The 19,032-nt window shown below is 41.2% G+C and overlaps 1 protein-coding gene across 11 annotated transcripts in view; it reads left to right on the forward strand.

Annotated features, from left to right (window-relative positions):
• Positions 1 to 19,032, forward strand: part of OSBPL1A (oxysterol binding protein like 1A) — a 237,814-nt gene that overhangs the window by 30,919 nt on the left and 187,863 nt on the right. For 3 of the 11 annotated variants that reach the window (XM_067699456.1, XM_067699458.1, XM_067699457.1), the window contains exons 2-5: positions 1,600 to 1,776; positions 4,714 to 4,836; positions 11,263 to 11,348; positions 12,211 to 12,285. In XM_067699456.1, coding sequence (XP_067555557.1) covers positions 4,716 to 4,836; positions 11,263 to 11,348; positions 12,211 to 12,285 — 282 coding nt within the window. In that variant the 5' untranslated portion in view covers positions 1,600 to 1,776; positions 4,714 to 4,715. Of the gene's footprint in view, positions 1 to 1,599; positions 1,777 to 2,436; positions 3,648 to 3,684; positions 4,553 to 4,711; positions 4,837 to 11,262; positions 11,349 to 12,210; positions 12,286 to 19,032 lie in introns of those variants that run through there. The other 8 variants (XM_067699459.1, XM_067699461.1, XM_067699460.1 and 5 more) reach the window with 5 other exon arrangements.

Raw genomic sequence — 19,032 nt, forward strand, 5'->3', positions numbered from 1 at the left:
TGTTATAAAATTGTGTTTTTACTGTTTTCTGCTCCTAACATAAAGTAATCTGTTTATGGAAGTACATTCTAAATGTATATATGATTTTACAAAATTGTTTCTAAAGGGAGATGGGGGAAGTGTCAGCCCACCCCGCAACTCCTACCACTCCTTTCTAAAGTAATAGAAGTTTATAAAGGAAAAGTGTTGAAAATGCCCGTTTGCATTTTGGAATTTACCCTCAAGGTCTTGCTTATTTGACTAAGTCCCAGGTGTTACAGTTGGCAAACCTTTAGAGTCTGCTCAGCCTGTAGGTAGAGTAGCTAGTTTTAATGGATGTGGTGGGAAATTGCTTTAAAAAGGAGAGAATGAATTGTTTTAAGAATATTTTTTAATCAGACAGGTGCCTGTGTTAAAATGAACACATATGGAATTTAGGCATAGAGCAACAAGAGTTTTAATTTTCTGTCTCGGTGAAATTTAACTGGCCTTGTACCTTTTTTAATTTTCAAACAACCTATTTACCTCTGTTACCTCTCCCCTCCATGCCCCCCTCCCCATCCTGTCTCATAGTAAGACTCCTCTTGCCTATGAAGATACCTAAGAATCTGTTTATCTTCGTAGGAAATTGGCAGCGTCAGACAGGAAGGAGCTCTGCTCAGCTCCCCACCGGCCCCTTAACTACCCTCTGCCCTGCCCCCGGCCTTAGTGTGGTGCTTCCTCTTTTCAAGGCTGATCCTTGCTTGGGCTTTTCATCCACCTACTTCAGGCTCCTCTAGGATCTTTTTCATCTCTCTTCCCTCCTTTCTCCTTTCAAGCTTTTCCTCTCTTCTGGCTCTTGCCCCACAACCTACGAACGTGCCCAGGTATCTAATATCCGAAAACTGAAGCTATCCCCAGCCCTTCAAAACAGAGTTGCTTTCAAGGAATCTGCTGTACTCTCTCCCCATCATCCCACTTTCACTCTCAATTTACCCACATCTATTTGCCTCTGTCATTTCTACTTAAAGTATTCTTGAGCTCATCAGTGGCCTAGCTGCCAAACCAGTCGGCATTTTCAGGCCTTGTCCTTGCTCTTCCTTTGACATTTCACACCTATCCAACCTCTTGAAACACTCTCGCCTCTTGGTTTCAGAGCTATCGCCCTCTCCTGTCCCCCTGTCCGTGCTTAGACCTTTCTTGCTGGATCATAGTGACTGGCCGCCTTCAGCTTCAGTGTTGGTCTTCTCCCAGTAAGAGGTCTTATTTACCCCTATGATTTTAATGACTACTGACGTGCTGATAACTCCCCCCATTTTAATTCTAGCCTAAACTTTCTTTTTGTTTCTTTCTTTCTTTCTTTTTTTTTTTTTTGCGGTACGCGGGCCTCTCACTGCTGTGGCCTCTCCTGTTGTGGAGCACAGGCTCCGGACGCGCAGGCTCAGCGGCCATGGCTCACGGGCCCAGCCGCTCCGCCGCATGTGGGATCTTCCCGGACCGGGGCATCAACGCATGTCCCCTGCATCGGCAGGTGGACTCTCAACCACTGTGCCACCAGGGAAGCCCAAGCCTAAACTTTCTTTTGCTCAGGCTGGTATTAGCTGATTGCTTATTGGACATCTCCCTCTCTGTTTCCCACAGGAATCTCAAACTCACCACGACCAAATGGAATCACATCTTCAACCAAGATTGTTTCTGGTGTAACAGTTGTCCATCAGGGTTGGAAACCTTCTTCATCCTGCTGGTCTTGGTGACCTCATTTTTCAAGTCCCTGCTTAAATTTCACTTTCTCTGTGATTCCTTCCCATACTAATGCAGGTAAAGGGCTGATCATTGCCTTTGTCCTCTGTACAGCCACTGTCCCTTGTTCATTACTGTACTTGGCACATTTGATATGATTGTGTGCATATTTGCCCTGTCTGGGGGACAGGGACTGTATTGTCCATCATCATACCTCCAGTGCCTGTAGCAGTCTCTGTCATTGATGGTTACTCAGCAAACCTTTGAATAACTCTTAATTCCAATTGCAGCACTAATGAGCAGCTGTCGTGGTTAATATATTATAATGAACTGTTTAAGTAGATAATAGATTTAATTTTACCCTCTTCATATTTATTTTACAGAAGTTGAAAAACTTAAAAAAAATTTTTTTTTTCTGTAAACCCAATGTAGTGAGAACCCAAGGTAATAATAAAAAATTTCTAGTATGTTCTGAAGATACTTACTTCAAATGTTCTTTGATTCATTCTTAAAAAGCAGGAAAAGGGGGCTTCCCTGGTGGCGCAGTGGTTGAGAGTCCGCCTGCCGATGCAGGGGACACGGGTTCCTGCCCCGGTCCGGGAAGATCCCACATGCCACGGAGTGGCTGGGCCCGTGAGCCATGGCTGCTGAGCCTGTGCGTCCGGAGCCTGTGCTCTGCAACGGGAGAGGTCACAACAGTGAGAGGCCTGCGTACTGCCAAAAAAAAAAAAAAAAAAAAAAAAGGCAGGAAAATGATATTTCTATTGTCCTATCTTCAAGTTCACTGATTCTTCTGCCTGCTCAAATCTGCTTTTGAATCCCTCAAGTGAATTTTTCATTTCAGTTATTGTACTTTTCAGCTGCAAAATTTCTTTTTGGTTTCCTTTTAGGCTTTTATTCTCTTAGGACATCTCTTATTTTCTCCACCCACAGCTAAAGAATACTTTCACCATTGTTCTGTCTAAACAAAATTCAGGGGAAAAATTGTTATTAAAAAAATTTCCTTCTGAAATTCAAGAAAATATAGACATATTTACAATCTAAGAAATTATATGCAATCTAGCCATGCATTATTTTTTTTTTTTTTTGGAGGGCATACCATGCACTTGTGGGATCTTAGTTCCCCAACCAGGGATTAAACCTGAGCCCTGGGCAGTGAAAGCATGGAGTCCTAACCACTGGACCACCAGGGAATTCCCTAGGCTTTCTGTCTCTTTAAGTTTGTTCATACATTTTCTTGACTTTTTTCATATATTCATTTAGTTCTTTGAGCATTTTTAAGACATTTTTTGAAGTCTTTGTCTAGAATATCTGCCATCAGTCCTTTTTCAGGGACAGTTTCTGTTGATATATTTTTTTCCTTTGAAGGGGCCCTGCTCTCCTGTTTTCTTTATATGCCTTGTGATTTTTTTTTTTTTGGCTGCTGAAAACTGGACATTTGAATCTAATGTAGTAACTCTAGAAATCAAATACTCCTCTTCCTCGGGGTTTGCTAATTTTTTGTCATTTTTTTGTTTGTTTCTTTTTGATTGTTGTAGACTGCTTTTCTGCTGAGGGCCAGCCTAAACTTAAGGTTGTCCCATGTCTTTTTTGAGACTTTGGTGGGCATGAACAGTCACATTGTAATTTTCCCCATATATGCAGTTGTTTGTGAATGTCCTAGTCTTTAAAAGAGGGAAATTAAGGGGAAATTTAAGCGGGAAAACAGAAAAAAAGAAGAGGGGGGAAAAAGGTTGCTGGCCCTTTAAATCCTCTGGCAGTCCAGGCCACCGGAGAGGCTTGCAGCAAGGGTGCCGGTGCAACAACAATGGCTGCCCACTTCTTTGTCTGCATTTCTGTGGTCAGAAGCAGCGATCAGTGATCAGAGCCTGCCTCCCCAGTATTTGGAGGACAGGGTCCTTTTTGCTGATGGTGGGCTCCAGCAAGCTGCTCCAGAAGCACATGCACAGGTGCCTGCTGAGTGGCTGGAGGTGGGGGTAGGGAGCTGCTACCCCTAAGAGCTGAAATTAACCACATTTAGCTTCCAAGTCTTCCCTGGCAGTTGCAAGCCTTCTGGAGGTTCCAGAGTTCCAAAGAATTGTTAGTTACATCAGACAGAGTTGGCCAGTGCAGTTGTTGTGTAGGTGGGGAGACAGATCCTTGGTATTTGTTACTTGGCTATCTCCTGGAACCCTCTGTGTATTTTGAAATTATTTCATCTTGTCAAATTGTTGCCTCTCCCTCTGCAACATATGAAGGATTGTGTGAATGTTATTATAATATATAATATGCATAATATTATTAGCAGTTTACTGGAGTGCACATTTTTTGTTAATTCCAGCATTTGGTGTGTTTAATTTTTTTATCTTTGCTAATCAGGTAGGCAAAAAAATATCATTGTGTTTGATTTATTTGCATTTAACTGATTATTAGTATGAAAGAAATTTGTATTTTTTCTGGGAATTGCTGTTCATAACGTTTTGACATCAGTGCTTTAAATTTGGTTGTAGTCCTTTATAGTTGGCTTGAGGCTTGGGAAGAAAATATGAGAGTTTATTTGTAAGTATCGTAGCTCCAGGATCCTTATCTGTAATTTATTTTCTCACAAGTTTCTCGCATTGTGTTAATTTACATTTCAGCCTTATGATATTTCTATACAAACTGCTGAATTGCCGTATTTTAACTTTATATCTGGTTATTGATGTTGTACTAATAACTATTTACAAAATACCTTTCATAGACACAGTCTTAAAACAGGTCATGAGGTTGATTGTATTTTGCAGGTGAGGAAACGGAAGCTTTGAGAGAGTAAGAAACTTGCCCAGATGTCCAGTGCACTTCTTCAGTAATAATACAAAGGGCATGGAGTCTCAAGGTCAAGTTTTGGCCCTGCAGCTGATTCATTTAATCAGTTCTTGTGTCTATCTTATTAGCTGCAGAATGAAGATGATTTTTTTCCCTTTTATCTGTTAGATAATATCCAAAAGCTAATATATGTTCTTCCATAATAGCAATGTTATTATTTTTTAAATCTAGAAATGAGCACAGAAGCAGAGCAACAGCTCCTCCATCATGCCAGAAACGGCAACGCTGAAGAAGTAAGACAGTTATTGGAAACCATGGAAAGGAATGAAGTAACTGCTGACATTAACTGCAAAGGTAACCTTTGAATGGATTTTTTAGCTTTTTCTTATGAGTATGCACTACTTTATCATTTATTTAGCACTAATCTTTCTGAACTTGAAATAAATTTTCATCTCTTATCCTAGGAAGAACCCCCATAAGAGTGGGTACTCTCCTCCTCCCCTCTAAGTCAGAGAAATTGAGATCCAGTCTTAATATTGTCATGGGTCCTAAACCTTATGAACTACAAGGGTGACCCCCGAGTCCACAGGATGCATGCTATGATAATTTCTTTTTCTCGAAGACGTTGTAGGTGAAGCGTGTGAAGTACCTTAGAAATATTGTCAGACAGGATCCTACCCTCACTGAGATTAGTAGATTACTAGCTCAAACTAGTCTGCATTGCACAATATGTACAGAATATGGAAGCTATGAAGTGCAGGGTGTTAGGGAACATATAAGAAGTATGTAACTGGAACTCGAAGGATTAGCTTCTTGGAGGAAATTATTCTAAGGTGATATATGAAGAGTACGTAGACTTAACCAGGTAAAAATAGAGAAGAAAGGGGGTCAAGGCAGAAGAAACGTCATATGCCAAGGTCCTGAGGTGAGAAGCAGCCCAGATGGCAAGGGCTTTTGCAGGCAGGAGGGGTGAGGGATAAGGCTAGGTGGGTAGGTAGCAGCCAAATCACAATGTGCCTTGTGTAGCAAGGTTACAAGTATATTAAACTCAGGGGTGCAGAGAAATAGGCTTTATTTTCTAAATCGGCTCTGATATTTCAACAAGCGCCTTCTCATTTTGGGAGTTTGGAGGACTAAATGTAAGTCTTTGGGTCCCTCCATTTCAGTAGCTCTTTTGATAAATGATTGGCCTCCCAGAGCCTCTCACCTGTGTCCTCCCCGTCTCGCCTGAGGTGGCCTGTGAATGTCAAGGCGAGCCTTGTTCTGTGTGGACGGCCTTTGGTTCCTCGGTAACCTGTCTTCCTAGTGCCCCTGAAGCATTTGTAGCTGAAGTAAAACTCAGAGTCAAATGCAGGTTTTTCATAAGCACAGGTGGTGCTCCTTGGCTGTGTTGGGAGTCTCATCCTGGCTCTTGTTGGCTTTGTGTCACCCTGAACCTCTCATGTCTCCCTCTGGCACGTGGCCTAGGCTCGCTGGTTCACCTCGGCCACGCTCCTGTGGGTGTGGCCTTGGGGGTGTTGAGTGACCCATGGGGGCTCGGAGCAGCTCTAGGCAGCCAACATTTGGCCTTCCCGCTGCCTGCACTACTGAGTTTACTGTGACGTGGCCACCGTGCAGGTTGGTGCTAGGCTAGGTGGCCTGGCAGGGGACCTTTTCCTAGCGTCCTACATGCCACTGCCTGTTCTCACTCACGACTTATCTCACTCTCCGGGCTTAGAATCAGGAGCCACGTGCCCCGTTTTACGTCTTTACCTCTCCCGCAGCCCTCTGTCACTGACGGGTATTTTGTTCTGCTGTGTCACATTCTCCTCCTGTCATAGAGCAGCAAACTTCATGGCCTCACCCTCCGTGTGGAAGGAGTATTACCTTCCTAGCAGTGAAGAAACCACGCTCTGAGTTGTCCAGAAATTATAGTCTGAGTCGGTTCTTGGAATGCTAAAGGAATTCTAAAAATCTTTCTCATCCTTCAATAGAAACCTGGTTCTTAATCTTTGCCTTGGGGTTCTGTTTTGAATGCCAGAAACGTGCCTGGTTTGTTGATCTTCAGCAACCCTTTACCAACCACCCCCCCTCACCCATGGTTGCCTCAGGCTAGTTAGTGGAGAGTCACCTACTTGGAAATGTAAAACTGAGAGACAGATGTTACTGCTTTTTCAAAATTTCACCCTCATTATACCTGTCAGTCAGACTTGTCGGAAGGGCAGTTTGAAGGGTTTATGTAGAGGAACAGCGTAATCAGGTGGTGTGAGTTCACCCAACAGAAGTGAGTGGGGAGGGCTGGGGCTGGGGGTGTGAGTGTCTCCATATGGGAATCACTGTGCCTGGCATTTCTTGGTTTTCTTTTCTATCTCATTTTGTTTTTCCAAACCCTGAGAAATTGAGAAAATGGTAAAGTGTAGTATAATTCTTCTACAAGAATTAAAGCTCAACAATCAACATAGAGATGTTACTGGTTGGGGGGAATCCACTAATGTCAAGTTTAAGGGAGAGAGAGAAGCACTGACGTGCATTTGAAGGTTAAGGTCAGCACTTCTAGGCTAGGGGCACAAAGGAAGAGCTAATTGGGCAGTTTGGCTTGTAGCTGTTGCCATTACGGGTGTGTGTTCATGGTCCCGTCTGTTGCTAATGGCGAGACATTCTTGCAAATGAAATAAATACTAACATGTTTATACGCATAGCATGCTTTGTATAAATTCTATGAGTGATCTAAAAGATAAGTTTTTGAGAGCAAAATAAGAGCTTATATCGGCAACATGAACACGTGATTTTTTTTTTTTTTTTTTGTGGTAGGCGGGCCTCTCACTGTTGTGGCCTCTTCCGTTGCGGAGCACAGGGTCCAGACACACAGGCCCAGCGGCCATGGCTCATGGGCCCAGCCGCTCCACGGCATGTGGGATCTTCCCGGACTGGGGCACGAACCCGTATCCCCTGCATTGGCAGGCAGACTCTCAACCACTGCGCCACCAGGGAAGCCCTCAACACATGATTTTGTGTAGTGCGGTCCTGTTGCTTTGCTGGAAGGTCTGCATGGGAAATTACTTAGGTATTACCCATAACGTCTGCTGGTGTTTCCCAGTGTTTAATATTCAGTATAGGGTACAGTTTTCTGTAAATATTTCTAAACTTGATATTTCTTATGGATAAAAAATTTTGGGTGTCCATAATTTGTAAAGAATATAAAGGATATCTGGAGCATTTTTATTTCGTGACTTAATAGCTCATATATTTGCTTATTTTTTATGTAGATACTGATTTATTGATAGGGGAAAGTATCTCTGCTACATTATTTACCAAAGTGAAATTAAAAAGTAGATTTTAATTATTAAAGATTATCAAGAACTTGTAGAGTATGGCCCTTGTTTTTTTTTTAAACATTTTTACTGGTATTTGGAGTATTTTAAGAATTATTTAGGGGCTTCCCTGGTGGCGCAGTGGTTGAGAGTCTGCTTGCCGATGCAGGGGATACGGGTTCGTGCCCCGGTCTGGGAATATCCCACATGCCGCGGAGCGTTTGGGCCCGTGAGCCACGGCCGCTGAGCCTGCATGTCCGGAGCCTGTGCTCTGGAACGGGAGAGGCCACGACAGTGAGAGGCCCGTGTACCAAAAAAAAAAAAAAAAAAAAAGAATTATTTAGGATTCTGTAAATTTTGACTTCTTGATTCAGAATCCCATGTGGAAGCACTAGATAGTGAGGAGACCCGTTCAGAAGCAGCAACTCAGAGGAGACTGTTGTGGTTAAATGGGAGTAGAAGCAATGGGAATGGTGAAAAGTAGGTATCGTTAACATTTAGGAGGTAGAACTGATAGGACTGATCAAGTTGGGCGGGGGTGAAAAGGAGAAAGGCAGACAAGAGTGGTGCTTATTTCTGACTTGAGAAGGGAGGTGAATAATGGGGCAGTTCATTGTGAAAACGATGTGGGAGGGGGAACAGGTGTTTTTTCTGTGTACATGTGTATGTGTAAGGTAAGTGAATTCAGCTTTGTACCTCCTGAGCATAAGGTATTCTTGTATCGTCCAAATGGAGGTGAATAGTAGAGAGTTGGAAATGGAAATATGGATTTTGAAGTGAAGAGCCTATAAACAAAGCAGTGAGAAAGGGCCAAGAGGTGTCATTATTGGAGATGCTAGTAATGAAGGATAATCAGAGAAAGTGGAGTTTCCACAGAGCCCTGGGAAGAAGTGCAGAGCTGTGGAGGCTCTTGACCTGGGCTGTCAGATGCCGTCCAGTGACGCGGTACGCTGGCTGCTGAAAAGTGCCCCTAGGATCCAGTGACACCGTGTATTGGTAAAAGTTGAGGACAGTTTTAGTGATGCGGTGGGAAATGAACCTGGTCTGCAGTGGGTGGGTAGCTGATGGGAGGGAACGCAAGGTGGGAAGCGTGAAGACTGTGGGGGGAGGAGAGTGAGGAGGACAAGGGCCGGAGGGTGTCCGGGACCAGAGAGGGGGGGTTGGGTGCTTTTGCTTGTTAGGTGGACGAGACGCAAATCCTCACCTGCTCCTTCCTATTCCCAACTAAAGAGGGAGAGGTTGAAGATGAGGAAAAGGAGTACTTGGGAAGCAGGGGGGCATGGGATCCAGGATCCAGGAAGTGTGATGATTCTGAGGCCTCAGGAGGAAGGATGGGCGCCTGTGGGTAGAGATATGGGGTGGATTCGGTGCCAGGAAGCCCAGGGAATCCTATGAAAGCTTCTCTTTTCTTTGTGAAGCTATGAGATCAGATCATTTGCTAAGAGGCAGGTGTCTGGGTAAGAGGCTTGAGGGGAGTGGTGAGGATTGAAATACCTGTGCTGGAACATAGGAGGGACACCTGCACGGCAGTGTGGAAAGAATTGCCGGGCAGCAGTGAAGGCTTTGCTGAAGTATGAGATCCTGACTTTATGGAGCCATGAATCCACAAGGTTTTATTTTTCTTCCACCACTGTTAGCAACCTGGGTGTGGTTATAGAAAAAATTGAGCTAGTGTGTTTATCAGGCTTTGGGGTTTTTCTAGGCTGCTGTGACAAAGATAGGATATTGAGGATATTGGCAAAGAAATGTTGAAGTGAGGGACCAAGAAATATATGCTGGATTTACCGAAGGAAGTGAAGATGGTGGGGGTATTTACATAGAGGGAAAGTGATTAAAGAACTGGAGGGTCAGTTCAGTTGAAGAGCAAGTCTGGGGGTTTGCCTGTGTGAGGAAGTGGGAAAGTGGGCACTTTGTGGGAAAGTGGGCTTTCTGTGTTCCTGAGTTCAGACGTGATGATGACATCCAGACTCTGGCCCTGGGGTTGGGTACCCGACATGGAGCAGAGGCCAGGTTTGCGGGGAAGTGAGGGAAGCTGAGAATCGGAGACACCAGGATACTGGCTCGTAGTAGTCACCCCTAGGATGGTGGCAGGATTTGCCGCAAGGAGAAAGACTGCTGCCCAGAGTTAACTGGTGAGGGGTGAGCCACTGGAGGCCGGTATATGGCGGCAGAGAAAGCATTTGCAGGGCGGGTAGCGGTGCTTAATGTCAGAAGCCTCAGAGGAGGGGTTGTAACACGAGGGAGGTCATTAACCAGAGACCACGTTGGGTTTTGACGTGGGAATTCACGTGGCTCTGTGCCATGAGGACCAGTGGGGGTGTGGGAACGGGGGAGCCTCCCCCCCGAGGGATAAAGGAGAATCATTGTCAACAGGAAGAGCTAGGTTAAGGACAGAGGATAAAGAGAAATGTTCCATGCAATAGACCATGGCTCTAGGACGTATTGCCTGTGGAATTAGGGGTTCCAGAGGGCACCCATTTGAGAGGGAACAGTTATGGGAGTTTGGTAAGTGGCAAACAGTCACAGGGACACTGTTGGCGGTGACAGTCCCTCTGGGAGCTCTTAGAGCCCTGTTCTGGGTACACTGAGGCTGGTGGCGGGCTTTCTGTTGGCCCCAAACCTGAAATCCAGGAGCCGAGGGCAGCTGTTAACCTCCACCTCCTGCCAGGGAGGGCCGGGCAGCCTGCTGCAGGGCTTCGGGAGACCCTCTGGGGCGGTGGTGGGCTTTCGCGGCTTATGTAGGCTGTATTCTCTCAAGCTTCATTTGGAATTTTGGAGATCTTCTGAAGCTCTCTCAGCTCTAAGCTATAATGCCCTATTTTTTTTTTCCTAAATTGAATTAATGCAGCTCGTTTTCACCACGCTCAGTTGTTTTATACCTCTCCTCAGCTGGGATCTGACATTTCGTTGCTTTTAATTTGGGTTCTTGTTATCTAGTTGGACTCTCCCATGCTGGTAACACTCATCCTCATTACCTGTGATTTTATCTGAAGTCAAGGCTCCGTTTTCAGTCACCGCCTGCAGCGCCGACAGCTTGCTAAATGCTGCAGGAAAGATTGGTTCCCAGTTCCCCTTTCTGTCCACTCTCCTGACATGGGACAGGTTTTCAACAAGAGGTGCTTTTCAGGAAATGCTGTGCCAAGAGACCCACGTGTTCGTTTGCTGATGGCAGGGTGGTTAGACACTCGCTCGGCACCTTAGAGCCGCAGACCAGTTTGAATGTAACCCCCATCAAGTCTCCTTCCACCCTGTTAAGAGTGAGGACATCGAGTTAGGAAGGTGGCCGCAGAATCTGTGTCCTTTGAGTTCTGACCCATCTCGCTCAGAACATGTATTACAGTGTCATGTCTCCTGCCTCTCACTCATCAGCAGTGCAGTGTGAAAGGGAGCCACCGGCCAATGTGTTGGAGCAGAGTATTAAAGAGAAATTAATTTTATTGTTCAGTTACCTCAGTAACATCTAAAAATACCTCTTTCCTTTTTTTTTTAGGAAGAAGTAAGTCTAATTTGGGCTGGACACCTCTTCATCTGGCCTGCTATTTTGGACATAGACAAGTGGTCCAGGATCTGTTAAAGGTATATGTATGGCTTTAATTTTTAAATAAATAAAATACGGCTATTATGGAAATTATAAATGTCTTGGAAAAGCCGTCTGGGCCATGATGCATGATGGCCTGTTCAAAGCAGTTGCTAATCACTTAATTGTTCTTTGCTAAATACATGAATTAGGGTAGCCTGACTAATTAAAATTCTGTTTTTTCAATCATTTGATTTTTACATCATTGACTTTTTAGAGTTGCAAAAATGGACATATGAATTAATGAAGATACTATGTTGTTTTTTGAGCATAGTTAAAAAAATGACCAAAGCACATCCTTTGTAATTAAAAAATAATGTCAGAATCTCTTAATGAGCACGCTGTAACTTAAGAACTCGTATTTCTCAATTCTGTGATGAATAATTTTTCACACATACTGATATTTCTGAAATTGGGTTTCATCTTAAAATTGATCTGGTGGCCCCAAACCTGAAATCCATGAGCTAAGGCAGCCCTTAAACCTCCAGCTCCTCCACCATTTAAATGGTGGCATCTTTTTCTTTTTTTTCCCTTAAACTCATTAAATTAAATTGGTGGAGAAAATGTGCTATTTTATTCAGAGACGGTTCTCCTTTTTTTCAATATGAGTGTTTCTAAAGTAGAGCAAAGGGTATATAGATTTTTAAAGAAAAGTAGCTTTTTATTTTCTACCTATCAGGTAGATTTTTACTATAAGCTTACTGTTTTACTGTGAACTGAACTTATTTTTAGTAGTGACAACCAGTCAATATTAACAATTATTTTAATTTTTTAAATATTTAATATATTTTTAGGGAACTGTTTTCACCTTTGTATATTTCTTGATATGTGGAAGATGCTTAAAGCTTTCATGTTTACTAGGCTGGTGCAGAAGTAAATGTATTAAATGACATGGGAGACACGCCACTTCATCGGGCTGCCTTTACAGGACGAAAGGTGAAAAACATTCTCTGTTCAATGTTTGCAAGTGAAATATTTGGAAGAGCAGTCACAAATGTTTTCTCCTTATAACCCTAGGAATAGCAACTGCGAAAAGCCACAAAAAATGTATAAACCAGCATTTTGGGTTAAAAGACCTCACGCTCTTAGTGATGGACAGTGAGGTCAAGTACGAAGGTCATGGAGCCTCTACCCTTGTGTCCCTGATAGGAGCTCATTCAGTCTATGCTTGTGTCCTCCAGGGATGGGGAACTCCTGCACCTTCTTCATCTTCTTTTTATTTTTAAAACAGCTTTATTGGGGAATAATGTACACTGCATGAAACTCAACTGCTGTGAGTGTACATTTCAATGATTTTTTTTTTATACATTTACACAGTTGTATGACCACAACCACAATCTAGTTTTGGGACATTTCCATTCCCCCAGAAAGTTTCCTCATGCCTGTTTGCATTCATTTCCTGCTTCTAGCCAAGCCTCAGGCTACCACTGATTTACTTTCTGTTTCTAGATACTTGCTTTTTCTAGAAATTTCTTGTAAATGGGATCATACAAACATTTGTGTCTGAATTTTTAAATTTAGTATAATTTTGTTAAGGTTCATCCATGATGTAGCATGTATCAGTAATTCTTTTTATGGCTGAATGACATTCCATTGTATGGATATACCACATTTTTTAATCTATTCAGTGTTTATTAGAAAGATTCTTTCCCCATTGTATTGCCTTGACACCTTTGTTGGAAATCATTTGACCATAAATGTAAGGATTTATTTCTGGACTTTCTGTTCTCTTCTTTTAATCTGTATTTTATCCTTGCACCAATACCACACTGTCTTATTACATTACTTTGTAATTAATTTTTAAAAAAATATTTATTTATTTGGCTGCTCTGGGTCTTCGTTGCCGCATGCAGTGTCTCCACTGCCATGTGCAGTGTCTTTGTTGCCACGTGCAGTGTCTTCATTGCCACATGAGGTATCTTCACTGCAGTGTGCGGGACCTTTAGTTGCAGCATGCGGGATCTAGTTCCCTGACCAGGGGTCAAACCTGGGCCCCCTGCATTGGGAGTGCAGACAGAGTCTTAACCGCTGGACTGCCAGGGAATTCCCTGTAATTAAGTTTTGATATTGGGTAGTGTAAGTTCTCCAACCTGTGATCTTTTGAAAAATTATTTTGGCTATTGTCAGTCAAAAGTTTGTGTTTCCATGTAAATGTTAAGATTATTCTATTAATTTCTATAAAAACACCTGTTGGAATTTTGATAGAGATTGTGTTGTCTTGAACCTGCAGATCAGTTTGGGAAGAAATGCCACTTTAACAACATTGTCTTCCAGTCTGTGAGCATCAAATGCCTCTCCGTTTATTTAGATCTTTAATTTCTTTCAGCAGTGTTTTGAGGTTTTCAGTATACAGATCTTATTCTCTTTTTGTTAAACTTCTATGCATTGTATTCTTTTTGGTGCTATTTTGAATGGAATTGTTGTCAATTTCTTGTTGCTATTATATAGAAAGACAGTGTTTATGTTGCTTTTCTATCTTGTGTCCTTGCTGAATTTGCTTTTTAGTTCTAGTAGGTTTTTGTTGATTCCTTAAGATTTTCTATATACCAGATCATATCATCTGCAAAATAAAGACATTTATTGTACTTCTTCCTTTCCAGTCTGGATCCTTTTTCCCCTCTTTGTTTATTAGCTAGATTCTAGTATAGTGTTGAATAAATACAATGAGAGCAGAAATCTTTGCCATATTTTTTGATCTTTGGGGAATAGCATCTAGTCTTTAACCAGTAAATATGATGTTACTTGTAAGTTTCTCTTAGATGCCCTTTATTAGGTTGAGAAAGCTTTCTTGTATTTCTAGTCTATTGAGAGTTGTTTTTTTTTAAATCGTGAATGGGTGTCAGATGTTTTTCCTCTGTCTTTTGAGATGATCATGTGATTTTTGTTTATTAATCTATTAATATGGTATATTACATTAATTTGGAGATTTCAAGCCAAACTTGCATTCCTGTATAAATCTCACTTGGTATTGGTTAATAATCCTTTTTATATGTTGCTGAATTCTAGTATTTTCTTAAGGATTTTTTGGGTGTGTATTCATGAGAGGTACTGCTCTGTAGTTTTCTTGAGATGTGTGTGTCTGGCTTTGGTAACAGGGTAATACTGGCCTCATAGAATGAGTTGAGAAGTGTTCTTTCCTCTTCTGTTTTCCGAAAGGCTTGTGAAAGATTATTACTTCCTTAAATATTTGATAAAATTCACCAGTGAAACCATCTGTGCTTAGACTTCCTGTGTGGAAAGATCTTAAATTACTAAATCAATTTAATTATTTAATATAGATCTGTTCAGAGTTTCTACTTCTCCCTGAGTCAGTTTCGGTTATTTTCTTTCTAGATATTTTTCCATTTCACCTAAGTTGTCTAATTTGTTGGCATAAGGTTGTTAATAATATTAATATTATTTTATAATTTTCCTTGTGGTTTCTTCTTTGACCCACAGGTATATATAGAAGTATCTTGTTTGCCAAATATTTGGAGATGTACCAAATTTGTTTCCATTGTTGATTTCTAATTTAATTTCCCTTGTGATCAGGTAACTTACTTTGAATTGTGTTTTGAAGAATGTATTTTAAATTCTTTTATAATGTATTAGGAATTATTTTACAGTATAGCATTTGATCTATCCTACAGAATGTTTATTGAGTGCTTGAAAAAAATGTAGTCTACTTTGAGGTGGAGTATTATATAAATGTAAATTAGGTTAAGTTAGTGATGGGGCTGTTCAGTTCTCTTATCCTTAACTGATTTTCTGCTTGTTTTATCGAATACTGAGAGTGAGGTATTGATGTCTCCAACTATAATTCTTGAATTGTATATTTTAATTTTGTCAGATTTTGCTTCATGAATTTTGTGGCTCTGTTAGGTGCATATCCATTTATAGTGGGATTATGTGGGATATGTTATATGGGATATGCCTTCCTGATGTGTATTGACCTTTTTGGTCATTATGAAATGTCTTTCTTTGCCTTCAGTAATATTTCGTACCAGAAAGTTTATTTTTTTTATGTTAATGTAGCCAATCTAGCTGTCTTATAGTTACTGCTTATATTGTCTTTTCCTCTCCTTTTACATTCAACTTCCTTGTGTCTTTGAATCTAATGTGTGTTTGTTGTTGGCAGCATATAATTCAGTTGTATGTTTTTATCATCTGAAAATTTCTTCCTTTTGATTTAGTTTAGTCACATTTAGTTGTTAACAACTTTGGATTTACGTCTTCTATTTGTACTTGTTTTCTATATGTCTCAGGTTTTTTGTTCCTTAGTTCCTCTTTTACTGCCTTCTCTGGTTTTTTACAAATATTCTTTGGTATTTTATCCCTTTGGATATTAAACTTTTTGGACATATTTATAATAACTTTATACTTCTTATCTGCTAAATTCAACATATGGGCCCATTAAAAGTCAGTTTCTATTACCTGCTTTTTTCAGACTGGGTCATACTTCCCTTTTTTTTTTTTGCATGTCTCCCAAGTTTTTTTTGAAAACTAGACATTGTATATAATATAATTTTAGCAACTCTGACCTTTTCCCCTTGAGGTTATTATTATTTTTTATTAACTTGTCTGGCCTTCATCTGTGAAATATAGAATGTGTCTGGCCTACGGATATCTCTGCTCTTTTTTAAAAAAAAATTGTTTTAATGTTTTAGCGTAGTTTCTCTTATGTACTGGCTGTTTGCATCCCCCTGAAATGCATATGTTCAAATCCCAAAGTGATGGTATTAGAGATGGGGCCTCTGGGAGGTGATTAGGCCATGGTGATAGAGCCTTTGTGAATGAAATTAGTTCCCTTATAAAGGAGACCCCAGAGCTCTCGTGCCCCTTCTGCCATGTGAGGACAAAGTGAGAAGATGGCCATCTGTGAACCAGGAAGCAGGCTCTCACCAGACACCAGATCTTGTTGTGCCTTGATCTTGGTCTTCCCGGCCTCCGAAAATGTGAGCAGTAAATCATGTTTAAGCCACCCAATCTGTGGTGGTTTTGTTATGACACCCCAAATGGACTAAATTTCCTAGAGTTCACCCCTGCATCTACATAGCTTAGTGGTCAGCCAGTATTTGGGTAGAGGTTTTGCCCGAATACTCAGAAGCATAGAGCTTCTGCCCTCTGCTGATGGATCTGTGTGTAGGTTGGGGAGCAGCCATTCCTCACTTCTGCCTCTGCTTCTGCTTTCTGTGGGGCCTTCTCCTGTTTCTCCTGCACAGTCAGCCAGGAATGTATGGGCAGCTTACCTTGTCCTTTTTTGGGTCTCTCATTTCCAGGCTGTTTTGCCATTTGCCCCATGTGGTGGGCATTAATAATGGCCCTCCAGAGACGTTCTCATCCTAGTCCCCAAAGCCTGTGGCTGTGTTAGCTTACATGACAAGGGGAAATTAAAGTTCCAGATGGACTTGAGGTTGCTGATCAGCAGACCTTAAAAGAGGAAAATTATTCTGGATTATCTGGTGGCCTCAGTGTAACCACAAAGGTCCTTAAAAGTGTGAGAGAGAGGCAGAAAAAGAGTCAGAATGAGAGGGAGATGTGCCTAGGAGAGAATGGTCGGAGAGAATGGTCAGAGAGATGCAATGTTTCTGGCTTGGAAAATGGAGAAAGGGGACCAAGGAGTGTGGGCAGCCTCTGGAAAGTAGAAAAAGCAAGGAAGTGAGTTCTCCTCTAGAGCTTCTGAAAGGAAAGCAGCCCTGCTCACACCTTGATTCTAGCCCAGTGGGACCCATTTTGGACTTCTGAAGTACAGAACTGTCAGATAATAAATTTGTGGTGTTTTAAGCTGCTGAGTTTGTGGTAATTTGTTATACCCCGGACAGAAAGCAAATACACTCTAATGGGAAAAGGCGCCTCGTGCTGTAGATTTTTCCATTTGTTTCCTAACTGAATTTGCTGCTTTTTTGCTCCAAATCAAGTCATTTCCCTCTGGCAAAGCTACTGGCTTTCATTGCCAGCCCTGGTTTGGTCAGACTTCTTGGAGAAGGGGGTTGGGGGGGCGGGGGTCGGAGGGTGTGTGGCCATAGCCTGTGGCTGGAAGGTTAAACACTCCTGTTACCTGAAGTTCTAGTTCCTGTTGAGTATGCCTCTCAATTTGTTGTCTTTAGTCGATATCCAGCACCATGATATGAGTAGTTTTGTAATTTTGTCCAATTTTATACTCTTTTTTCAGGATTACAGTTCACAGATCTCTTTATGCCACCATAGTCAAAAGTTGCTTCACCCCTCTTTCCTGATACTTTTTTTGATTATTTGAATGATCTGGTAAATTAACTATGACATAAGGTGTATTTCTTGTTTGTTGTGATTAACCATAGTCTAACATACTCCCTAAAGGTTATTTTATAATCCCATAATTGGAAGATTTATGTGCATTTATCACAGGTTCAAGAATGAATTTATATGATTTTATACTTTTTATTCTAATTATTAGATTTAACCAATTTTCATATAAATTATTAATCAACCCAGTAAGTGTGTGCTAAGCATGTTTGAATTAGTACATTTCACACTGTTGGGTCTGTTTGTTCATATGTTGATACTTGTGGACCAGATATGGAGTCTCACTAAAGTTGAGAAAAAAATACCCATTATACTAAAAAAAAATAAAGGTAGTGGGTTAATTGCTATGCTTGACTCTGGGGTCGGTGCGGGGGAGGCTCAAAAATGAGCTGCAAATAGTTTAATTTGCCTGACTCATGCGTGAGCTACTTGCTATTTTCCTTTATAGCCTTGCACTTCTCATTCTTCTCTATGTACCTAGGAGAGTTCTTGGCCGTCTATTTTCACGTGGCCCATGTCAACCCATTCTTGAAAGAGCAGCTCAAATGCTGTCTCCATAAATTCTTTCCTGACTTCCTGCAGGTGGAACGCAGCTGTCCTTTTCCAGATTTCCCAAGAATATTACAAGCACTGTCATTCGTCTTCTACCTTGTATCACAGTTTATTGTTGTATGTGTCTTCACCACCAGTAGATCATATTCATCTTGCTCCCAAGGAATTTATACATTTCACTTTTTTTGTATCTTCCATGAGCACAAGTCTTACTGCATAATTACCATCTGTGTAATTACCTAGATCAATTACCTAGATCAAATCAAATCTACGCTCGGTTCTTTGCATATCTGGCTATTTTCTTCAACTTCGAACATAAGACCATGCTAAATGAGGCCTTAGTTTGATTTGAACATTAGCATACATATTATCGCTTGTATTAGCTGAAGCTAAATGGTTGTGCCACACAGGAAACGTTAAAAATGTGTGTGCTCAGTATCTAAACATGATTGAATTTTGCAAAAGTTTAATTTCTAATTGTACTCATGAAAAGAATCAAATTATCCTGTTCTGATGTGATCTTTTACCATGAAGATAATTTAAAATATGATAGGGTGGTGATTTAATAAATAGAATGATGAGTTGAAAAGGCATGTGGTTTGTTACAAAGCACTTTAAATTCTTATCCTTTCAAATAAATAAAATGCAGCTCCCAAAACTTTGAGGGACCTATGGGCTTTCTTGGTCCATTAGCGACCCCTAGTGTTCTTTAATAAAAATTAATATACCGGAATTTTAAGATACCGTATTAATAAGCATTTGTTCCTTTATTTTTCAAATGCAGTTCAAATTCTGCAGTTTTTACATCTTCTATAATCAGTTGAAAATAGGGATAGTATAGTAAATAATTGGATTGTAGTACTGACCTTT

Source organism: Pseudorca crassidens, chromosome 12, assembly GCF_039906515.1.
Source record: "Pseudorca crassidens isolate mPseCra1 chromosome 12, mPseCra1.hap1, whole genome shotgun sequence".
In the NCBI taxonomy this organism is placed as follows: domain Eukaryota; kingdom Metazoa; phylum Chordata; class Mammalia; order Artiodactyla; family Delphinidae; genus Pseudorca; species Pseudorca crassidens.